Consider the following 19,380-nt stretch of genomic DNA (forward strand, 5'->3'; position numbering starts at 1 on the left):
TGGTTAATTATGTTTATTCAAAAATTATTAGTTATCAGATATCAGAGTTATCAGATATCTTTTAAATACCATATTTGAATAATAATAATAATAAGATTATTGAAGAAAGATTTGCATTAATATCTCTTGCAATTTTAGAGACAGTTTGTAAAATTTTAGTATTCTAATATATTTATTCATTTTTATTAACTACATAAATATTGTTAAATATATAAAGCTATACAAATAATTATTATAATAATGATATATAAATGAAAAAATATATTTAAAATAATAATGAATTGAGAAAAAATAGACAATCAATAGACATTATTTATTACTGTTTATTAAACCTATAGAAAATATATTAAAAAATTTTATTATTGTAAAAATCATCTAATAAATTATTTTTACCATGAATTTTTACAATTAACCATCAACAACTAAAAATAATTTTTTAAATGCCACACAGTACCATATCTGCGTATAAAATATTCTAAAATATATTTTTCAGCAGCTTCTTAGTGAATATTTAAAAATCATCTCTCAAAATTATACGAGAATACCTGCATAAGGTCATAGGTGATACCTTTAGGGTCGAGACCTCGTACCCCATAGTCTCGTGAAGCAACCTGTTGTCCCTGTCTTCTCGTTGTTCCCTTCACAAACCTTTACGAACCAGTTTTTTGACCCTCGGTCGTTTTTTGATACAATTCTCGACGACATGACGATATTGCACGATACGTGTGCAATAACCAGTTCTTCGCTGGGGGTCCTCGTGGATCATCTTCGAGGAAAAATCACTCGAATCGTTGGAATGCCCAGCTTTATTCATTAGGACGATATTCTCACGAAAGGGTGATGTTACGAGATAGCTCGAGACTTTATTGTTCGAGTGATCGGGTTTAGAGTGTAGATCTTTGAACTTTTAGAATTCTGTGACAATAAGAATATTCCTCCATTTGTTAATAGGGCAATAAACTTTTTGCATACGAAATTATGAGATATACAATTGGTTTGAGAAGAACAGGAATTAAATTAATCGTTGCTTTATGCAGGAGTTATTAAATAAGAGATATTTTATGGGAATACAAAAAATCGTGGAGAAAGGAGTTTCGTGAGAATTTTCATGGTGTTATGTTGCAAACGTTTATCTCAAAAACATATTTATTTGCTTAATAGTTGAATATGAACGACAATTGATGATAAAGTTCTTTTTTACGTAATTTCTAAATCATCATTAAACTGGAACATTTTATATGGATTTTGTGAAAAGTTAATCTTAAATTTCAATGATAAAAGAGAAAAGATTTTTTCGGAAAATGAAGTCGAATAATTAGAGTTTTGAATAATTAAAATTAACAATATTAGTAAATTTATAAGCATTTTAGATTTCTCTTTTACAATTTTATAATTGAAATGGAATTGGATGATCAAATGATCGAGTTTGTAAAATTTCATTCGTTTTATTATCAAACTTGTTATCATTATACAAAAGAATAGGTATTAAAACTATATAACTTGTAAAATTTCACTAATAATATTAATTCAATTGCGCAAGAGAGCTCTTTAAACTTGTGAATTAATTATTTCCGGCATAAACTGGTACCGTGGTTTTATTATAAATTAATGACACGTAATGGTTGCCCATTTTGGGCGTGGTGTAGGGTAGTACAATGTCGGTGGAAATTTGTTAATTTCTATTTGCGCAAGTATTTTCCGCGAAATTCATTCCAGCCATTTTCCAACACGACCTGGAAGGACTGATATGAGGGGGAACTTTGTGCAAGTTGAAAGCATGGCATACTGAACCGCAAATAGTTCGAGGCGCAAGCACGAAAAGTTCTCACAGACGTATCATGAGACGTTCTGAAACGGAGCTTGATAACGTCGTTGTTTGTTTGAACGTGAAACAGAGGCGTGTTTCCTCAAGAACTTTTAGTTAACCGACATGGTTCGCAAGAAGCAGGAAAAAATAAAAAATATTTTATTAAAATAAATATATACTCACTTGGGAATAATTATTCAAATTTATTATCGAAGAAAGCATTTATTGAAGTCTATTCCATTAAATTTAATTCCATGATAGCTTAAGAATTAAAGAAATGATTTTACTTCGTATTTTTGAATAAATAAAATAAAGAAAGAAGATATTCGAATATTGGAATATTTTTAGAAAGTATCTTCATTAAAGAAATAATTAATTCTTTAAATGTTTACAAATTAAATATTTAATATTAAATAGATTATATTAAAGGGAAATTATATTTTATATACTTACATTTTCTGTCTTGATGATTGGAGAAAATTTTTTTGTAATGATTAGAGAATGATTAAAATATTTTAATATAGGAGAGAAAATTTTTAAGAGTAACAATAACAAATAATTATTGATCTTTATCTTACATACAATCATTCATAGAAATAATTTGTTTGGAAGAATTTTTAAATTAAAAAATTTTCCAAGCATATAAGTATTATTGTATATTTTTTGTATTATGAATAGATATTAAAATGTAGAACGAAGTTCTTGTTAATTTATTTTGTTTTTGCACGATTAAAATAGACAAAAATTATATATATTTTTAAAAAGAAGGAATATTAAATTGCAAATGAAAAAAAAATTTCACGGGATTACGTGGTTTCGAGATAAGTTTGTAGAAATAATATTAAAATGTATGTCATTATGAACGTCGTCGGAGATATTTATTTCAAGTTTAAAAAAATTTTAAGAGAGAAGAAAACATTAGCTTAAATTGCAATTAAGAAGAAACGGGCGCATAAATCGGCGTATAAGGCGCGTTATATTACGACTTATGTCTACTTCCATTTAATTCTTTTGCAGCTGCACTTTCTCTCGCGCGAAAGTCTTAATTACATCCCCTGCGATATTTCTTCCATATATTTAAGCCATTAAAAACTTACTTACATTCTCCTAAAGTACAACAAAACTTACTTCATCTAGGTACTTAAGTTTTTTCCTCGTTTTATTTATTTATTTATTTTTATTATTTTTTACATTTTTAACGAACTTTAGTTTCTTAACAAGCAGCACAAATTATGACGGAACAAAAGAATAGTAAAAGAATAGTATTTATATTAAACGGTAGTTATTCTTAATTGGAAAATTATTCTTTTTACGTTTATTATTACTATTTTGTCAAGTAAATTATATAAATTACTCTTTTTAATATTTATGAGGATATATATAGAGTATAATATCGCACAATTGGGACAGATTTTGAATTAGATAAAAAATAAAAGAATAGAAATATAAAAGGAAACGTAAAGTTGAATAGTATAATAATTTCTTTTTTCGATTTCACAAGTGCAAGGATGCATTAAAAAATTTAAAAAATGAAGATTTGTATATTACTTTTTTATTTAAATTATATGCTCATAATACTTGTATAAAAAAATAGCAAGGTTTAAAAAATCAATGTTTCATATTTTACGTTTCTGATAATTAAATATTTATTATATATATAGAATAAAAAAAAGGGGGAAAAGATTTATTGAATTATTCTTATTAATTATTAGGATTTTCAAAAAATAAATGATAAACATTCAATAGAATTACATTAAGGAAAATCATAAATTAATCAATAAACTTTGTAAATACAATTAATAGATTACATTCCCTTTTCCATTTATTTCTCTATCTTTGATCAATTTCGTATTTTAATTCATTAAAGAATTCTCTACGTAGAATCTCAATAACCCAATTGAATTTATATAATTAGCCTATCAATCATTTTAACGAAAAATCATAAATTATATACCTATAATAATTTCGTGAATCCTTTATCGATCTTATCTTTTTTAATTCACTTCTCTTTTCCAACAATCTCAAATTATCAACAAATTTAACAACAATCTGTTCTCTTATCAACTCTTTCAAAAAAAACAATTAACTATCTTTGTTAATAAATATTAATATTTATCTACAGATATTCAGACATCGATATTCTTCATTCGTTACATCTTTCATCCTTCCTTAATTTTATTTTATTTTTTTAATCCATTTCCTTTCCTCCACCGACCCCAAAGCGTCAACAGTTCCACCAAGTGGAGAACTCGCGAACTTCTGCAGGCCCCCTGCAGACGTCTGCAAGACTTGCAAGCGTAACACGGGGCACCGTGGAGGGGGTTGAGCTGCAGCTCCACTGGGGGTCCAACAATGGTCTGTCGCTCCACCATAAAAGATCGTACCCGTTCAACCGCGCCATGCCTCCCTTTCCAGCCCGATCTCGTTCCGGTTCTTCGCTAGCTCTATGCAAATCGTTCGGTGACGATGCTCCAGATCGAGGAACGCGCCGTGTCTCCCGATCAGTTGAAAATCGGCCGTCGAGAGTCTCGGTCCTCATAAACGGTGACGAGCTCGCGGAGATCTCATTGCTGCTCGAGAGGACGAAGCAGCCATGTCGTGGAAGAGGCAGTGTCGTCGGGCCGGTGAAGAAAAATGGCGGGAAAAATCAGAGCGTGCGTGGGCGCAGGATCGATGAAGAGCGCAAAATGGCGACGCGAGGAAGGAGACAGGGAGAATCGACGGAGAAGGGAGAGAGGCCGTCGAGGAAGGGGATGAAGGAGCAATCGAAGGGAGCGGGAGGATGGCTAGGAGAAAGGTGAGTATCGGAGGTACAAAAAAAGGAGGGAAAAAAAGAGGGAAAAAAAGAGAGAAAAGGGAAAGAAGGGAAGGAGGGAAAAAATTGAAGCTGCCGTTGGAATCGAATCGCTTTCTGGGTCAAGGATGCCGAGAGTGAAAATCAAAGAGCGCCTCGCTAGACGGTCGTGTTATAGTTCTCGTTTTTTCCCCTCTTTTTTCCTTTGTCCCACGAATGAAATTCCATTGTATTGAATTCTGTCCAGGTGTACATATATCCTTGGCCGACTATCGTTGATATCGTTATTGCGATATCAATTTATCGATAGAACCTCTTTGATTGTATAGAATGGAAATAAGTTTAAAAGTGATTCGATTCGTTATGCAAAATTGTTCTTTTTGTAAGAAACAAAAAAATGATAGATATATCGATGTTTGTCTGTGTATATACATATAAATATTTAGTGACTCGGACTGTTAATTTCTTTTCTTTTCTATTTGAAACTTGCAATTGGATTTTCGTGAACTATATTTTTTCGAAAGTTTTGGAATAGTTGAAGTTTAGAAAGTTTTTTTTAGTTGAATTCTCAAATTCCGAAGAAATACTTCAGATTCAGAAGATTATTTTCCAACTTCTAACTTTTGAAATTTTTTTAAAATATTTGGCCTAAAGTTTTAAAGGAAGAGTAATACCATTTTATGTTCAAATTTTGTCGATTAACTATTCCAAATATTCCGTCAATTTATTCCAAATTTAAATACAATCATCTAATCAATTTATATATATATAATGCAGAATTCTTAATAATTCACATCTTATGCAACAAAAAGTTTTTATTCCTCGTTTATGTAGAAATTTTTAAAACATAAATCTCGATATTTAACTTCAGCCAATTATCGTATATACAAAATTCAATTCCAAACCTCGATAAATAGAAAATTTATAGAAATTCTAACAATTATGATAACAATCAAGCTTTTTCCAAATATCCAAAATTTATCAAAAAATCAATCTTTCCGTATTCAGCCAACAGTAAAAATTCGAGGATGTTATCAATTGAAAAGGAAGGGACGAGGCAGACTCGGTTGGAAATCTTTTTACCGACTTATTCCTCTTCGGCTTGCTCCTTTATCTCTTGTAGAAAACGAGCAACCCTTGGCGCGCGCGCGTTTCCTTGGCTCGGCCGGATATCGGACCACCTTGTGTCCCGACGTGAGATTCATTAACTTACACGAATGGCCGGAGCCCGTTCAGCCAGCTCCAACTCCACGGAAAAGTGTAATCGACAAAGTTTATCGAATGGCAGGAGGGTCGTGGACGAAAAGGGTCGTGGACGTGGTTGGACGAGTAGCGGTGGCAGCGATTTTCCCTCGTTCCTCTGGAGAGTAGCCGCGCCGTTCGTGGTTGGTTACCGCTGCTCGTTTCCACGACAGCTCGTAAAATAGGAACGGTACGCCCACGAGACTAGGCGAGAACCATAGACTCCGAAGGCCTCGGTTAATTAGACACTGAATCGATTCTTCCTGCCGCGACGGGATATTTATTAAAAGGCGACGATGCCTCCGCCGTTGATGGTTAACGTTGATTATGACGGGCTTTGTCCCCGAGATCGAATTATCGTCGTATTATCTCGTTCGAAGTTATACGAACTGTATCATATCCCGTTGAATCAAAAAATGTTGAGGATTTAATATAGTTAAATGATCCGAGCGTGAAATATTGAATTATAAAAAATAGTTTTAGAAGAAACTACGTAAATTGAGATAAATTAAATTCTGGCGTGGAAATAATAATTCTTGAATAATTATATTATATTATATTACATTATAGAGGTTTCTTTTTCGATCGAAGAAATAGCGAATTAATTTTTTTTTAAATTAAAATGTTATAGATATTTCAGGCTGAATGAATATAATCGATAAATATGTATTCACGAAATATGATGACAGGAGAATTAATATTAATAAATCATCGATCTTAATTCTTCAAAATTCAAAATCAAATTTTTTAATAATCTTAATAATAAGACAATCATAAATTAACTGTTACATCTAATTTAACTTTTTATTAACGGATCATTTATTTGTAAACAGATTATTGTACATTTATTATAATTTTCGTATCCATAAAATTTTTCATAAAATTTAAATTTTTATATGCCAAAAAGTAGCTGCACTTTTCTTTAAATAATCAAAATTTATATTTATTTAAATAGTTAAAAGTAATATTTTTATTTATCCTACGATCAAATATATACCATTGATTAAAACTATCGATATAACGATCTTCAACTTCATGTTTTAATTAAACAGCTATTATATTTCCCAAATATATTAACACATACGTTTCTATTATATATATACATATCTACAAAAAAAAGTAAAAGAAGAGTCTCCATTCTTCTTTCGTTCCCTCTGGCACGAGTTCCGTTCACAGAATCGAAAGAAAAGAAGGAAAATTAAAAACGTGGACGCGCAAGAGAACAGAGGTGGCCGAGTCGAAGGTGGTCGCCGCTTAAATCATCGTGAATTCAATTACGATCGCGAGCGACGTTTCCCAAGGCTGTGCTTTTTAATAACTTTGATCATAGCGCATTGTGCCGTGCCGTGGGTGTCGCTCAATTACGTCCACCTATCTTATTTACACCTCTTTCTTCCGTTTGTCCCGTTTATCTCCCCTCTTCAAGAATGCTCGGCGAGATAATGACGACGTATTTCGCGAGAAAAAAAGAACAAAAAAAGGAAAAAACGCATACGGAAACGAGGAAACACCCGCGAGACTTTGCCTTAATTAGATATTGAATTAATACTCCTAGGAGATGGCAAGAGTTAGCTCGAATATCACGCCTTTCCGCCAATCCTCTTTCACCCTCTCAGCTACGGCCCTCACGCCCTTCTAGATCGGCCTCTTCTTCACGAGGATTTTAATTACCGGCGTATCCTTACTCTTAATTAATTATCGGCCCGTGCAACGCCTCTAAATAATTTTAATTAAAGTCGTTGAACGAGGCCCGAGCCGATTACGAAATTTAATTACCCGCTCGGTGTTAAGTGGTTCGATGCCTTCGCAGCCCCCGAGATAAGAACGCCAAACCAACCACCACCGGGGGTGTTTCAATCTCGATACTCCGTTTTCTGTTTGTTCTTGTATTTATTTCAATCTTTTTTTCGATGGCTTAAAAGATTTTCCTGTCGTGATTTTAAAATTTTAAAATCTTTCTGCACGATTCGTTGAAAACGGAAAAGTTAAGGAAAAACTTTTAAATTCTGAAGAATTTGTTAAATGTTTCATAAATTTTTTTTAGTAGCAAAATTTTAATTTTTATTTGTTGGTTAATTGTTTGGTATGATCTTATTTCTGATAGAATTACGTCATTTTTGGTAAATTTTTTTTTTAGTTAAAAGATTAAAGTTTCTTCTAGAGAACAAATCATTTGTTAATATTCTTAATTGTCTTCGAGTTATATCTAACCGAGTTATATATTGAAAACAGAGGAAAGTCTGTTAATAAAAAGTAACAATGTTGAACAAGAAATTACTGAAAGTTCATCCCACTTATGTATTATAATTCTGAGACGTAGATATTCGTCAATGATGGATCAGAAAATATATTTCGTTTATCAATTTCAAATAATAAAATCAATCAGAAAATTTTTCCCAATTCTAAATCGATCAATTTTTTCTGTTCATAAAACTAGTCAAGAAATATATCGCATGAAAAGATGTCCGACTCAACAGATCATTACACTTTTTATTGGACGGTTTAGAAAGATAATGGATGGAACGAAACCAATAATCCGTTATTTAGGAATCCTTGGTATTAAATTTTCTACTTTGCATTAAATTCACCTATCATCTCCAATTTGTTAAAAATCAGGTTATCCGATAAAACCGGTGAGCTGTTCGATAATTTCCACCCTTGCACACGTTCGAGCAGTGGAGCATCCATATTATCCAGTAACCTTCATACACGCCGCACTAACTTGCTTCATTTCTCACTGCAAATTACGGCCGCGCTCTTTCCAGTTAGTACGCATATTTTGTTAATTCAACTAAAAACCCCTGATCTCATTAACCCGTCCCACGTTACGTTCCGCGGCGCAGTTACCTTCAGAACAGTTCCAGCTTATTTTTTTTCCTCTCTCTCTCTCTCTCTCTTCCTCATCCCACCACCTTCCCACGACCTCAACTCTTTTTAATACCGAGTACCAATTAGGACAACGGCGGAGTAAGTTCTGGTGCCCCTCTTGAGCCGCCATAAAGCTGGATAGTTGGCGGCGGTGGGAGGGGAGGGCCCCTTTCTCCCGACTCCAGATGGAGGCTTCTCCCGAGGGTGGCGGCGGTGTTGAGCCAAAATGGTGGCTCTGTAGCGGGGTGACCTCCGTGCACGGCACTTCGTAATGGCGAAGTTTACTTTGGCCATTTGTATCGAGGAGAACGAGCGAGACGGATGAAGGCTGTCTAGAGGACGGAACGACACGAGGTTGGGAAAGGGAGAGAAATACTGAACGAGAGAAAGAGATGGAGTGCGGGGGAGGAAGACAATAAAACGAGGGAGAGAGAGAGAGAGAAAAGGAAGGAAAGGGGGATGAACGGAGCAGGTCGAATCCTCCTCGGCCTCCGAAAAGGAGCGAAGGAGGAGGGGGAAGGGAGGGGTTGAAGCCTGGCTGGCCATAATAATTCACGATATAAAGCTAAAGTACCTTGGCCGGAGGAAAGTTTCGGGGTGGCGTCCGACGTCGATAAATTAGCTTACACTTTTTACATAATGCGACGACGAAGGCCTAGGAGGAGGCCTTCGCACACAGTCAACGCCTTTCTCTCTCTCCTCTCTTCTCCTCCTCCTCCTCTCCTCCTCCTCTTTTCCTGTACAGGAGAAGCTGGAGGAGCCGGTGGTTGGATCAACGAACGGTAAGGGGGAGAATAGGGGTGGCTGACGGTCCTCATCCTCGCTCTCCTCGCATAGGTGTACCTAACTACCTCAAACTCGTCTGCCTCCTCGGGTCAAATTAATTCCGGTATTAAAATTTGGCTTGCAAATATTCCCGACCCGCGGCCATACGCCGTGTGCCAGGACACACGCACCGTCCGGTCGAGCGTGTGCACTCTTCGCCGTTCGACAGCGTGCGCATTCATCTACCGGTTCCGGTTTTCTCTGGCCACGCACACGACCGTTAACCCCCGCTCCATAGTCGCCACGCGTACCTATCCATGTACGCACGTAATTTACATCTGTTATTATGGAAGAGAGGCCTCGGTCTCTCGTTCCACTCGCTCGCTTGCTCGACCGCGTTTCGATGTTTCAACTGTCCTGCAGAAAGTGGTGGAAAACGCCCCCGGGCCTGGGAATTTCAGTCGACAATGAGCGGTACCTACGCGCCCCTCCCCCCTCTCCTTCTGTTCTACCCTCTTTGTCTCTTTTTCTAGTCCCTTTTTTCTTTTTTTTCTTCTTTTTCGCGAATAATTTCCTCTCTACGCAGTAAGTTTTCCACACGTAATGTTGAGCACGATGGGTTAATCGAGTTCGAATTCGTATCAATTTTCCGGGATTCTTTATCTTTTCGAACGTTTCGGGCAAGGGGAGGGATGGATTTGTGTTTCTGTTTCCGCGTGTTTCTCTCCGGCGTTGTTGCGTTAATAAACAAATACTTTTGTCTTTAGGCCGGACACTCATGCCCGGGGTTTGTTTCTGGGAGGGGGAAAAAGAAAAAAGAAAAAGAAGAAAAAGCCGGTATTTTTTTTTGTGGAAATATTCGTTCGTTTTCCCCCCCGTTTCCCCGCGCTTTTCGCGTATTTTGCGATAAGACAATGTCGTTCGTGGAATCGTGGAAATATTAAAAATTTCGGGTATTATAAAATCATAAAGCATTAATTCAGTGATGAGAAAAATTGTACATTATTATTTGAATTATTTTATTTTTAATGTGAAACAATGTATGAGGTTTTTTTTTAACAGATTTTAACTTTAAGATATAATAATTAAAATTCGTCAAATATCGTTAAAATCTAGTTAGAAATGCATAAAAGAGACGAGAATAATGTGAAAAACTCTGTTTGTTCGATTTTAACATAAAAATTGGATTAAAACTTTAACTTGGACAAATATACCCACATTTCTCCTTACTTTTTAAATTAATCATTCGCTAAATCATTCGTTAACAAATAAAACTTTTCGAAAAAATATATATATATATATATATATACTCGCCCGTTCAACGCGTCAAATTAAATCCAAATCTTCTAAATGTCCAAATCAAAAAAAAAAAAAAAAAATCTTCGATCGATCGATCATAATCATCTCTGCTCACATCTATCCCAAAAAAAATCTGCCGCACCAGCGATCGAAAGAATTCCAATCTGTGTCTATAAATATATCCGTCGATCATATAATTCCTGCGATACCTCCGATTCGAAAATGCGTGCCCCGATAATATACTCGAAACTCGTACACGCGTAAAACCGCGGCGTGCTCGCGATCGAATCGGCCGATCGATCGATGCGCGTTCCGATACGAGGCGTGCGTGCTAATATAATCGCGACATTGAGAACACCCGTCGCCGTGGATATACGGTGGGCGAATTCTCATGGAAATTTTCATATTCATGTATTCATTGTTTATTGGCGTGTCGGGCCACGTCGGCGGTCGTTCCGCGGATGGAGGAGAGGCAATGTAAGAACAACAGGGAACAGTTCCACAAGGGAACTACGCGTAGCGTAACGATGGCAGCATCAACACGCCCCATCTGCGATCGCTTGATCGACCGGAAATATCGATGCGCGATTGCAGTTCGCCCGTTCCCCTTTATCGTTGTGTATCTTGCTCGAGAATCTGGAAATTAGGGTCGCGTGTCTTATTTTCCACGTGTCCACGACGATCTATCGATCTGTTGAAGGAAGGGAGCATTGTTGTGTCGAGGGGGAAGGGGGAACATGGTTTTGTTGGGTCGTTTGATGGGACGATGGTTTTGAAGGGATGGCTTTTGCCTCCATTTTTTTTTTCCTTTTTTTTTGTGCTGTTTGGATGTAGATGTTACATGGATTTCGAGGATTTACCGTATATGGACTTTGTACAGTCGGACATTTGGATTTGTTCATGAAATGTCCGGTTTGTTAAAGCGTTGCATGATTTAGATCACTGCTGTTTCTTCGCGTTTTTTCCCCTCATTCTTCACATCGTCGTAATACGAAAAGGGAAAACTTTCGATTAATCTACTGTTTCTTTTAATTTTCCTGGTAATTTATCCGTTGAAATTGTTTCGATTATTTGATTGGAAATATTTTCGAATCGTTTCGTTAATGATAATCGTCATGATTTATATTTTTGTAATAAGATAAAGATTATTATCAAATATTCTAAAAGAAGAATTGTATCAATTATAATTTGTCATATAATAATATAACATGTAATATGTATGTATATTATATAATGATATAATATAACTACATACAATACAAATAATATCGAGTATATTATTGTATTATGTAATAATATAATGAATATGTATAATACGTGTAAATATTGTACATATTATTATATTACATATTTCATACATGCAATATTACATATGATTAATTCCAATAAAAATTTAATTCCAAAAAAAAAAAAAAATTGCTAATAGAGTCTAAACCCCAATATATATGTATTTCAAAATTTTTCAATCGAAAGTCGAGTATCGTATTTTAATACCTTTTTAAAGCAAGTGAAACAGCAGCGGCGCATGAGGAAATATTTCAAAGTGTCCCCCGAACACCGATAAAACAATTTATTCCCTCCCTCCCCCATCCTTCCCCTCCGCTAGATCGATAACGATAGAAAGCTGATTATTTGACACGCGGGTTCGATTAGACGGTCCTCTCTTTCGTTCGATCGTTTTCCAACGCACGCGTGAGAGAAAAAAAAAAGAAAAAAAAAGAGAAGGAGAAAAAAAAACTATCGATCCCGGGGATTGAAATTATTCGAAAAAAATATGTATTCGCGGGACGAATCCACGCCGCTTTGTCGTACATTTTAATACAGGAATTTTCATGCCGCTTAATGTAAGCCCCCGGCTTTAAGCCGAGCGCGATCTGCGCGTTCTTTCATCGGCCGGATATTTATTATTTTTGCACCGCCACAGCAAAAACCATTCCGTTTTTAAACCGCGTCACCGGTTGGAAATGCGGGTCCACCTTGAAATTCTTCCGGGGAATGGATCGTCACACCCACGTCACGCAAGATCAAACGAGAATTTCCGCTCTTCGAATAGCTTCGAATCGAATAGCTCCCGTTTCGTTTAAACAACCGCACACAGTGGTAATTTTGCGTACAAACATTTCGTGCCAAAACTATTTATTTCGCAATCTCTCTCGGCTCTCGGTTCTTATCGTTCCTACTTAATGCTTGTTTGGCCGCGGACGACAGTTTTCCGATGGTCCCCTTATCCACGCGACCAAGTCGTCGTCCTCGTCGTCGTCGTCGTCGTCGTCGTCGTCGTCGTCGTCGTCGTCGTCCTTCTGTCGCTTGGCACGTGACAGTACTTTGTTTCGAGGGATTACGAGGTATTCTCAGGATCCATTATGCCTCCAAGTCCTTTGACTCTTTTCTGCTGATAAACGCGTCAGTCTCCGTCCTCTGGCTCCGATCTCTCGCTCCTTTCACCGGAAATTTCTTTCAGAGACCACTTAGCGCATGAAACGATTACTCCTACCCCGCCCCCGCAGTTTTTATGATTGAATTCCCGCGACGTTATCGTGCCCTTTTGCATCGCCAACTTTATGCCCAGGCCACTTTATTGTCCCCGAGCAACGGGGATTTTCGTTGATATCCTCGGCTGCGGGGATTAATGTAACAAGCCCAAAACTTGCAGTGAAACGTTGCAGGATTAATGAAAATATTGTTTGGTAATATATATATTTGTAAAAAGGAAAGGATTAAATTTGAAGAATTTTCGCTATTGCAGGAATAAGAAAGATTTTATAACAATTGTTTCGACTCGAAAGTATTATGTTACGAAGCATAGAAATTATTTGGATATTTTGGACTTGATTCGTTAGAGCGAGATTTTCCACGAATATTTCTATTATTTCAAAATATCTCTTTTATTTTTGGATAACAAGTATTTCTCTTTATATCTGCAGTCGTTCTCCAATCCTTATCTTTTCTCAAAAATTATTTTTTCTCCTCTCCGTTATCAAAAGATTCGTTATCAAAAGAAGGACAAAATCCTAGAATTGTTGTTTACACGGATAAAAATAATTTCTTATTTTCGAATAAAATCTTGAACGAAATCGAGATAATAATTCGCGATGAATAATGTATACCGCTCGGAACGGTTATGAAGATGCGCAAAAATGTATCATCGCCTGTCCCCGAATTAAACACCGGGGAAACAACCGAAAAAAAGCGCCACTAAATCTCGTCAGTTTGCAAAAAAAAAAAAAGAACAAGACTCGATGAGCGAAATGCTTAGCGGGAGGAGGAGGAGGAGCGCGATGCAACAGATCTTTTTTCGCGGTTCTCAGTCATAAGACATATCTCACGGCGGCGACAAATGTAAAGGGTCGTTTGTAAACGTCGACTTACGTACTCACACGCGTGCGCCCTCGTGGATATCCCCTCCCTCCCTTCCCCCTCCCTCGCGCGCGTAGATTTCCTCTTGGCCATTTTTAACGAACTTTTTCCGAAACTTCAATCTATATAACTCATTCCGGCGCAGACGGCACATTCATTTTTCCACGGTAGTTGAGCGTTTACATCGCCCGCGTCTCTTCACCGCCCACTGGCCACCCTGCATAAGTAATTTTCTACCCTGCATAGGTAATTTTCATGACGACCCCGTAGTTGTCGGCGTTGTTCAAGCTAATGTCTAGCATCTGAATAAACGTGTTTATCCCGGAGGGAATTGCAGGAAATACACATGGTTACAGTGCACCACGGCGGGCGGAAACGCTTGGCCGCTTGGTTTTAGCAATCGATAAAAGGCGTTATTCTCCAAACCCCTCTCGCCCTACCACCTTCTTCCATATTATGTTTCCGGATGAAATTAACGGTGGAACATAATTTGAATTTCTGAGACGCGTAACAATGCCGCCACGTGATTGAATTTTATGTTTCCGCGATGGTATAAAACGAGAGAAACGAGATTTTCGTTCGACTTGGAGGAAACTTGGGGGGAGGTTTAAAACGTGAAACGTCTGGTGGAATGGATGGTGTATTAAGCGGTATTGACCGGGCGGGGGGAGGGAAGGGGCGAGGTGAAGCGTTAAAGGGGATACTTGTTGCTGATATAAATCGAATCGGTTTACGATTCATTCCGAGTTGATTGATTTTTCTTGATTATTCGCTTCGTCGTGTTTCTTCCATTCGAAGTTGTATGTCCAATTTGTCCAATCGCGAGGGAAGGAGATAAACATATTTTTGGAGGGAGAATTAAAAGAATTAGAATAATACGAATGAAACACGATTATGAAACCATGTTTATTGGTGGAAATTAAGGAGGAAATTCTGTTTGTAATAATCTGGTTATTAAAATGTTTCTCGAATTTTGATTATAGTTTTTAATAAAAGTGAAATCTGCGATAAGAAAAATCTAGGAGAAAAGAATACATTCATCTTTTTGAAAATAAAAACAAGTATTCCATTCTACGTTTATACCATTGTTAAGATTCTTGTGTACTTCATCGTATCTCGTTTTATTAAATATTTAATTGCGTATACTACTAATTATCTTCATGTTTTATGAAATAAATTATGAAATTACTCATATTTGTTTCTTACTTATATAAAGAATTTATTTATTTGAAATATGACACGATAAATTGTATATTGTACAAATGATTTAAAAAAGAAAGTAGTACAAGTTCAATTTTTCAACTTCAATTAGATACAAACACTTACAAGATCTATGCTACAAAATTATTTTCATTTTAATCGTCATCTAGAAAATCTGTTCATTAATTAATTTTGATATATTTATTTCTTCTTCTTTTATTTCTACAATCTACTCTCCAGCACCAATAAATTAACGATAAACATTGATTATTCAATCGCAACTGGGTATTAAATTTTCCATAAAATGCACAAAAGATTCCCAAACCAATACTCATACACACATTGCGTGTAAAAACAACTTCATCGTACGTATCTTACATATCAATTACGACATCTCGGTGCTCACCGAGTTGTCCACAGATCGTCAAAGACTGTCCTAAACGTAAAAATCCCACCGAAAAAAAAAAAAAAAGAACTCTTCGTTTGTTCCACGCTTTTAAAGCGCGCTTAAAGCATAACGCGGGGAAATTACAAAATGTCGAGCTGAGCTACAACTTCTCGAAAGCGTGTCGGGGAATTAGCCGTCTATCCGTGCCCCGCGCGACGAGAGATATCGGATACCCTTTCCAGAAACGCGGTATCCAACACAAAGGAACGATTCGAAACGTTTCACCGTTCCGCGCGCTTTTTTCCCCCCGCGTTGTATCGGCCGCGGCCGCGCGCTTCAACGATCAGAGCCGCCCTGTTTTAAAAGCGGCGGGACAGAAAGAGCGCGTGATAAACGCGTGGCGTTGAGAGGACATGGGTGAATAGAAGAGAAAAGACCCCGCTTGTCGCCGCCCGGGTGTCGCCGTATTTCCAATCGGTCGAGCCACCGATTGTTGAAACAAAATCGAGAACGGGGAGGAAGCACACGCTGCGCGATGCCATGGAGTCGATCGAAAGGTGGGAAAGAAAGAAGGAAGGAAGGAAGGAAGGAAGGAAGGAAGGAAGGTGGCAGGCGTGCACCCTCTTACGAGGGAGGGAAACGAATTTACCGCCGGGGATAACAGCCTCGTTCCCAATTGATCCAAGCCGCTCTTCTGGGTCGTGATCAAAACTCCGCCATGCCACCGAATTTGATCTGCTGAAAGCTTCTTGTAATTGGACGTAATGCCCCTCGTCCCGGTTCTCCGCCCGGGAGAGAGGACGAAGGGAGGGGAGGGAAGGGATTTCCAGTCGAATCGTAGGAAAAGCGCTCGAAGGAAAAGGGCCGAAGAACGGGGTTGAGACGGGTGGTCGCCGGGGGAATCGGGAGAAAATAAGAGCGGAGGGCTGTTGCGACGAGCCGTCCGAGACGGCTGTTACGAATTCGATTGTCCTCCGGCTGGACCATCTCTGCCCCTCGTGTCTCCTGCCATCTTCCACCCCGTTTTCCGTTTTTTCGCCGTGTCCCTATCCTCGCCTTCGAAATATCTCCCCTCCTACCCCCTGTCTTTCAACCCCTCGCGGGCACCAGGAGGAACTCGCTCTACTCGCTGGCCGCGCGAAACCTCTCCAAATAAAGTCGAGCAGAGAGCGGTTTGGGAGGATGGGTGGCATCAATTTTTCGCTCGTTGCACCTGCGGCTTTCGGGGACGACCCAGGTCGCGCGTGGGGAAAACCTGTTCGACGACCGATCACAGACCGGCCCGCTCGCTTTAAGGGCGATGCACCGTTATGCCGGCCGAATAAAGGAGATAGGTGACACGCGACCCCGACAACACGATCCGTGACACAATGCCGGATCGATACGTGGTTGTGAACGGACCGTTTGAACTTCGACCGGTTTAACACGTTTATTGTCCGTATCATCGTCGAGTTGACGGGTGCTTGCTTAATGCGATCGGTGTGAAATGACGATGTGCAAAAATTATGAAAAACTTTTACGCGGAATTATCTAGAATTATTTTATAACGCGGATATAATGCTTTTTTTCGAAATGTTGTAAATTAATCTTGGAAATTATATATGATTTGGGCTGAATGATGAAGCAATGATCGCGTTAAGTTCTCGTAATTCTAGTGAAATGTGTTTAAATATTGGAAATATCGATTATGCTTGATTTTGAAGCGTTGAAAAATAAATAAAAGGAAAAACGAGAAAAGTTAATTAAGTATCGATTGAGGATAAAAGGAATCATAGATAAATGATATTTAAATATATGTGTATTTATATTCATTTTCAATAATAATATTAAAAGAAATTTACAATGGAGCGGTATCGAAATTTTTTTATAGATAATTTAAAATTAATTAAAGAATAAAAATTGGAGAAATAAAGAATTTATCTTTATCTTGGTTGTTATTGCAAAAAATAAGGAAATGTTAATTGAAATTTTTATTTCTAAATTATATCCACGTGTAATTTGGATGAAAAAAAGAATTGATTTTCCTTTCAGTTGTTATCGATAAATATTTATCGATACATGAGCGTATGGAAAGAATATCGAAATCGAAAGTGACCTATCCTTGATGGAATTGGTAGACTTTATCGAATTATCTTATTTTTTGGACGATTTTTATCGGCAAAAATAGTATCGGAAAAAATTTGTGCCACGTGTAAAATATTTGATGTCGAAACTAAAAGCTTGCCATGTTTGAACGAGTTGATAGATTTGATTGAATCGATTGACCTTGCATTCAATATTCTAAGAGAAAAAACTATCTCAAAAGAAATTATGATCCGTAATCAAAATTACAACAATAAAATTTAATTTTCCGACCGACAAAACGATCTAAATCTCAAAATGAACTCGATATTTAACAATGTATACATCTTTCACTCGAAGTGGATATATTTGAATCGATGAAATTGAAAATAATTCAAAAATCCATAAAATCAATTACTCGAATGATAAAACTATTTGACGTATAATACCATAACAAAACTACTAATTACCCATATCCGCAAAATTCGTACTTCATAAATCTCTCCGAGAACGTTCACGATGCTCATGAATAACTGCTAACCAAATCCAATAAAAAAAAAAAAAAAATCAAATCAATCGTTCCATAAACCAATATTCTAATAAAACTGGCCCATCCTCCGACCGCAAAGGTGTAAAAAAGAGCAGAAAAGACAAAAAAAATCCCTCCCCTCAAAAAAAAAGTGTACATCGATTCGATTCCAATTCGAATTCGATTTCAAGATTAAAATCAATCGAACCCTCCGGTCCGGCGACCCTGCACGAGTGGAGGGGCGATCGGACGGGGACACATGATCGAAGGCACTGTGTGTCGGTCGACAACGGAGCGAGCGTCGTGAAAAATGGCACGGGACAAGCGCGAGCGGGACAACGCGAAAAGCAAAAACGCGCCACGTGTTGCGTGTACGAAATAAATAGCCGGGGCAACGGGGTAATAATGTAAACAGTATAACAATCATCGGCATTACGTAATTATATCGGGGCAGGCGGTATATCGCCGATAAAGCGGCCAATACCCGTAATTTGTCGGGGGTGTCAAAGTTTTCGGGGGAAAATATCGAAAAATCAGCAACGCGCGCCGCACGAGATATATCGGCCGCTCCGCTTCTCGCGTGGCTCGTTGGATTATTATCAGATGGAGTATTGCCAACAGGTGATTCCGAAAATAACAATAATTTAATTTCCCGGGGATATGTGGGTCACGGGGACTTTCGATTTCACGTGCGACGCGTTAATTAAGTATCGCGATTACGCGCTCTCGTTCCTCTCGTTCTAAACGTCTAAACGTTTCAGAAATCGGGTTACACTCGGTCGAATTATCGTGGAGGGGTCCCCGAGTTATGTTTCTGCAGTAGCGAGGGAGGGGACCGGGAGAGGTGAAGACGCGGGCACGCTCGTTACCAGAGACGGATAATATACGGTGTTTGATATACCTTTCGGTTGTTATTTCGGTAATCCGATAATCACCGTGAGGATCGATCGTTTTGGATACGGGTAATGATTGAACCGAGCTCTGTCCGTAATTTCTACCGCGGGGGAATATTTTTAAGTCGATTATGAAACAACGGGACGGTAAATTCGTGGTGCGGTTTAAAGGTAATT

General features: G+C 37.6%; 1 protein-coding gene across 1 annotated transcript in view; it reads left to right on the top strand.

Moving 5' to 3' along the window:
* The first annotated feature begins 3,880 nt into the window (after positions 1–3,880).
* Positions 3,881–19,380, top strand: part of LOC108001286 (uncharacterized) — a 42,687-nt gene continuing 27,187 nt past the window's right edge. Inside the window, exon 1 of the mRNA XM_017062226.3 lies at positions 3,881–4,604. Coding sequence (XP_016917715.2) covers positions 4,207–4,604 — 398 coding nt within the window. The 5' untranslated portion in view covers positions 3,881–4,206. The remainder of the gene's footprint in view (positions 4,605–19,380) is intronic.

This window comes from Apis cerana, linkage group LG5 (genome assembly GCF_029169275.1).
Source record: "Apis cerana isolate GH-2021 linkage group LG5, AcerK_1.0, whole genome shotgun sequence".
NCBI lineage: Eukaryota > Metazoa > Arthropoda > Insecta > Hymenoptera > Apidae > Apis > Apis cerana.